The following is a 5,125-nucleotide window of genomic DNA, read 5'->3' as shown; positions in this document are numbered from 1 at the left end:
GAAGAAGAAATTCTCTCCCTACTAACCTCATTTGCTACACTCCTGCCCCCAGTATTCCTTTGATTACTGACACACTCTTGTTTGTTTTAGGATGGTTTATGAAGATGAGGAAGGAAGAGGATGTCCCTTTCAAGTAAACAAACCCCACATGATCTCTGGGGTTGTCTGAAATGACAGCAGGAAAGGAGAAAGCATATTTTAATACTAAATTTTTCTTTAGATGAAAATCTCTACCCCACCCCCCGGGTCACAGAGCTAAGGATCATGGGCAAGTACACACCAGGACTATTTATGACACAGCCAGCTAGGTGTCCCTGACCAAAGACAATAAACAAGTGAATGCCTATAACTAAATACATGCATCTCTCAACTCAGTGACAGGTAGTGTGTCTGAGTATAGAAACTTTTAAAAATATCCAGGTTCAGACTGCGACTACTCAAGCAAAAGCTCAAAGACATGTATCATTAGAAGCTATTATTAATATTACGAGTACATAGATTCAACATTCTGGTTGCAATAGACTATTTCAATTATTTTATTTGCAGTTTTCTATTATTAAAATGGCCTATTCTTTTAAATTACATTTTTACTGAAATTCAGTAAAGGCAAAAAAAGTCAAGGCAAGGCAAGAAGTCAATCACAACTCTATAGTGTATTTAGCCTCTCAAAAAACTTATTAAAAAGATGATCTACAAGACAAATTCTCTGTCAACTTTTTCAACTAAATAGCAGCAGCAGAGCAACAGCAATGTTAACTGTACCCACAGTAAGCCAATTCCGTGCCCATATATTCTATTCACAGATTAAGCGGTCCAACCTGAGTACAATGACCACACTAAAACACACAGGCCATGCATCCTGGCTACCCAAGTCACAACTGAACACCCTTCTACAGCTCATCACGTAATTGCATTGTGAGTTTGGAATGAGACATGACCGTCTTAGAAGCCACACATATGGTTCTTCTACTGACAGCTCCTTTGCCTCTGGCTGTCAAGGGACCGGCTGATATTTTCTTTCATCACCAGTGACCACCTCATAAAAATCCATATTTTCATGTTGCAGAATTAAATAATCTTTTTCAATCAGGGATTTAATGTTGGCAAACTGACAATGATATCTAAGTCTGTTAGCTGTAACATTATTTGTAATAAAAGATATGCATTTTCTCTATATCAAAGGAGTACAGTATAGCAGCACATTACCACCATCTATTAGAACCTAATGGAAACAAGTAGTTTCAGCTAACTTTTGTGTAAATTTTCTTTCACTAGTCCACATATCAAACCGTGTGGTACAAAATAGGATTTTTTCCTTCAACTTTATTTAATGCTGCCAAAAGAATGAGGGTATATTAAAAAAAGAAACTTATACAGCTATTTTCTACTTTGACACTTTGGGCAACTATTTAGACAAGTAGTTAGTTTTGTTACATATTATGCCTTTCCTTAGAACTTAGTCCCAAAACATTATATTGTGTCAAAGAACAAATCCTCTCTTTTACGATATTTCCTCAGTTTTTTTATAAAGTGAGCTACTCTAAAAGTCAAGTGTTGACACATTCAGCAGTTGATTCTCACTCCTTTCCAACTAGAACATAAGTTGAATGATAGAGCTCCACTTCAGCTGTAAAACAAATAACCCCATGCGGACAGGCTTGAAGATTTTTCCAGTACTAGTTTTAATAAAGAAAAAAAAAAAGGGGAAACTTACCAAGTCATAAAAAGGTCATTAACTGTTAATGTAACTATGTCCTCTTACAAGGCAAAACTACCCAAGCCATTGCATTTTGAATACTATCATTACTGGGGGAGAGTAGCTGCATGCACACATGCACATATGTAAACACACGGTTCAAACATCCACAGCTTTTATAGGTCTAATCCTACAGACTTCACAGGCTCCAGCAGATTTCATTGACTTCACTAGTACTACTCACAGTGTACCAAGTTAAGTATTTCATCTTTGCCATAATATAGCCAAATACCCTAATTTTGCAGAAAGATGCAGGCAAATAAACCCCATTTTGTAGTGAAATCTTCACTGATTTCATACAGGCTCAAGGATATCTACACATAGATACACACACCCAGTAATCCTATACCTTCTGTGAGTTTATGAGCACCGCAAAGGAGGTACAACTGGTTTTGACAGACTAACATGGTACCAATCGTCTAGTACAGACAGACAGCTGTCTACTTCATGACACTGATTCGGAATAGTTACATGAAAAACCAGTACTTTCCTGGGAGGCAGCATGTACCTATTCAGTGGGCACAAAAGAACTTAAAAACTCTGTGATGTTTCCATACTGTAGTCAGTCCTGTATAATTTCCTCCTTAACCCTGACAAACATATAAATGTTTTCTATATCATCAGAAGTAAAGAAATGCCTTCAAAAGAGCTGCAGCATTGTGTTGTTCTAAATATAACAAGCATGTTGTAAGGTAACAAGAAAACATGCTCTTAATGCAACAACCTGTTTGCAAGCTTTTGAACATTAGAGAACAACATTATAAATACTGAGAAAACAGAGGAGTAAGTGGACACTTACTCCAGTTATGCTTATAAGAAGTTGAATAGTTTCTTGCTTGATTAACTCCACCATAGCTTCTTAGTTATTTTCTAAAACATGAAAAGAATCTAAGAATGCTTGTGTAATCAACTTCAAAAGACAGTAACTGTAAGCACTGCTTCTAGGTACTTTTAACATGTATACTTAGCACTGCCATGAGCTGCCTTATTATTTATATACTTATTCATATTTATAGTCATCTTATTATTATTTTTTTAAATTAGCCCTAGACACTGAAGACTAAGCAGTGACAGTCCAGCGCTCCTTGATGCTCACACAGCCCTTTAAAAAAAATAAATTAAGGCCTCAATTCTACAAATATTAACACAGTATAATTTTACTCATGCAAGTAATAACACTGCGTTGAATTACTTGTGCAGGTAAAGCAACATGCATGTAGGTACTTGATGGTTTAAACCCAAGGGAAAATTCCCAATAGATGAATACCACCATCTAAAACTTAAAACTAACCTCCTTGAATTTTTGCCCTTCCATAAGCCATCCTCTCCCAGAAAAGGCTGTAAGAAACAAGGAAGGTTTGCAGTATCCCCTGAAGAGCAACAAACTCAGGCTCTGATTGACCTTGGGAAGAAGAGCACTACATTGAAAGACACTACCTTTAAAAGACACCTCAGTTTCTGTTTCTGTTTTTCAAAGATAATAACTCTATCAAATAAATCAACTGTTCAAGATTGTTATGCCTACACTGGCTAAACCTAGCATTTTACACTCTGTCATGACATCCAATTTCTTTAAATTAGTAAATTCTCTTTAGGCAACATAATACGGTTGTGAAATAATTTAAGAGCATGCAGCCTAGAATACTACAAACATGAAATAAACACTAAGTGCACACAACTGAACAACAGCTGCAGTGATCTGAGCTCATTTCTATTACACCCAGTGCAATAAGTCATGAATGGTCAAGTAGAAAACAGCTCTGCGTGTCTGGCTTCTTTATGAAAAGCAATCTGCTTCTGTCTAGCTTTGAAAATAAACATTGGATGGCTAAACAAAAGGATGTGTTTACTTAATTAAATACATGTGCACACTGAAGCAAATAACTGCTCCTTAAAAGGTAAAAGAAGTACTCAATTTAGACCCCGAAAACCTACTGTTCAAACTATTTAGAAGGCATGTCTTGCGCTTGAAAAACAAGATGGGGAAAGTCTGCCACATTTCAAGAAACTTTGCATGACTGGCCCTATACCAAGATTTCAAGTGATACCATCAAGGTTTTAAAAAACAACCACCACCACCAAAAAACACTTGCCTGAAATTCTTTCCCCTTTTTAAAGCGAAAATAATAACAATAATAAAGAAAAGATTTCTCTTTATTTACTGCAGGCATTTGACAGCACTTTGTGCCCAGCCCTTCTCACTGTTTCCCCTTTGGGTTTATTGTTAGCCCTTTGTGTAAGAGAAAAATATTGGTTTAGAAGAAATCAGGCATGCCAGGTAAAACAGAGAAGTTGACAATAAGGAAGTGCCTTTCCGTCAGGTCAGATGAGGTGCTTGCAGTGACTTTTAACTTTGCAAGCAGAGCAGACTGGAGCCCATGCTACAATCCCCAGGGCCTCGGCCATCCCCAAGCAGCAAGTATCACCTGAAGGAAGCTCCTGGCTCTTCCTGGAACCAAAAATTCCCAGCTGAAATCTACCCCTGACCTTGCCTATGGGATGGTTTCACACCCACAGCCCTCAGAAAGGGGGGAGATGCAATTAGGTTCATTATGCACGAAGGTCACCTGCCAGTTCCCAAGGCTGAAACTCAGCACCAGCTCCCCCCCGCCCCCGGGGGTACCTCACATCCCTGTGTCCCGCACCACCTGCCCTTTAGCACCCGGGTCCATTTGTCCACAAGACGCCCCGCATGCGGCCGGCTGCCCAAGTAGGATCCTGTTACCTCCCAGCCCCGCGGCTCTCGCCGCCCAGTTAGGAAGTGAGCGCGGAGCCCGCCAGGTCCCCGCGCCCCGGAGCTCGGGGAGGCACCTGGTGCCCGGGCCGGGGAGGGGCTCGCTATCGCGCTCCAAAGCACAAAGTTTCCCCGGACGGGGGCCGATGACAGCCACCTGAGCGGACCTGCTCCCCGCACCCAGGCCTGGGCCAGCCCGCCCCGAGGGGCTCCGCGGCCCTTCCCCGGGGAGCGCGGGATGGAGCCCCCCGTCTTACCTTCTGGTCCACTATGGAGCAAGCCATTTCGCGGACGTGCGCCAGGCTGAGTTCCCCAGCGGAGTCCTGCAGCAGCAGCACCGGCTCCCGGCTCAGCCCGATCTGGAGGTGGAAGGAGACGCCGCCGCCGGCCGCCGGGAGCAGCGGGCTGGGCGGGCGCAGGAGCGGAGGGGCGCTCATGGAGAACTGCCCGCGGGGCGCAGGGGCCGGCAGGGGACAGACACACACAGACACACACACAGCGCCGCCGTCACTGCTGTGCCGCGGGGCCCCCCGGCCCTCCCCCCACCGCCACGGCAAAAAGTTTCAGGGAAGTAGTTGTCGCCGCCGCCACTCCCGGCCGAAAATGGCGGGGGGAGGAGGAGGAGGACGCCCGGG

The 5,125-nt window shown here is 42.8% G+C and overlaps 1 protein-coding gene across 3 annotated transcripts in view; it reads right to left on the bottom strand.

Moving 5' to 3' along the window:
* Nucleotides 1-5,125, bottom strand: part of PRKD1 (protein kinase D1) — a 363,742-nt gene that overhangs the window by 358,401 nt on the left and 216 nt on the right. For 2 of the 3 annotated variants that reach the window (XM_019518928.1, XM_019518930.1), the window contains exon 2: nucleotides 4,748-4,933. In XM_019518928.1, coding sequence (XP_019374473.1) covers nucleotides 4,748-4,933 — 186 coding nt within the window. Of the gene's footprint in view, nucleotides 1-4,747; nucleotides 4,997-5,125 lie in introns of those variants that run through there. The other variant, XM_019518929.1, reaches the window with a different exon arrangement.

This window comes from Gavialis gangeticus, unplaced genomic scaffold, assembly GCF_001723915.1.
Source record: "Gavialis gangeticus isolate Ggan-Ray unplaced genomic scaffold, GavGan_comp1, whole genome shotgun sequence".
In the NCBI taxonomy this organism is placed as follows: Eukaryota; Metazoa; Chordata; order Crocodylia; family Gavialidae; genus Gavialis; species Gavialis gangeticus.
This window is presented reverse-complemented; position numbering and strand designations above follow the sequence as displayed.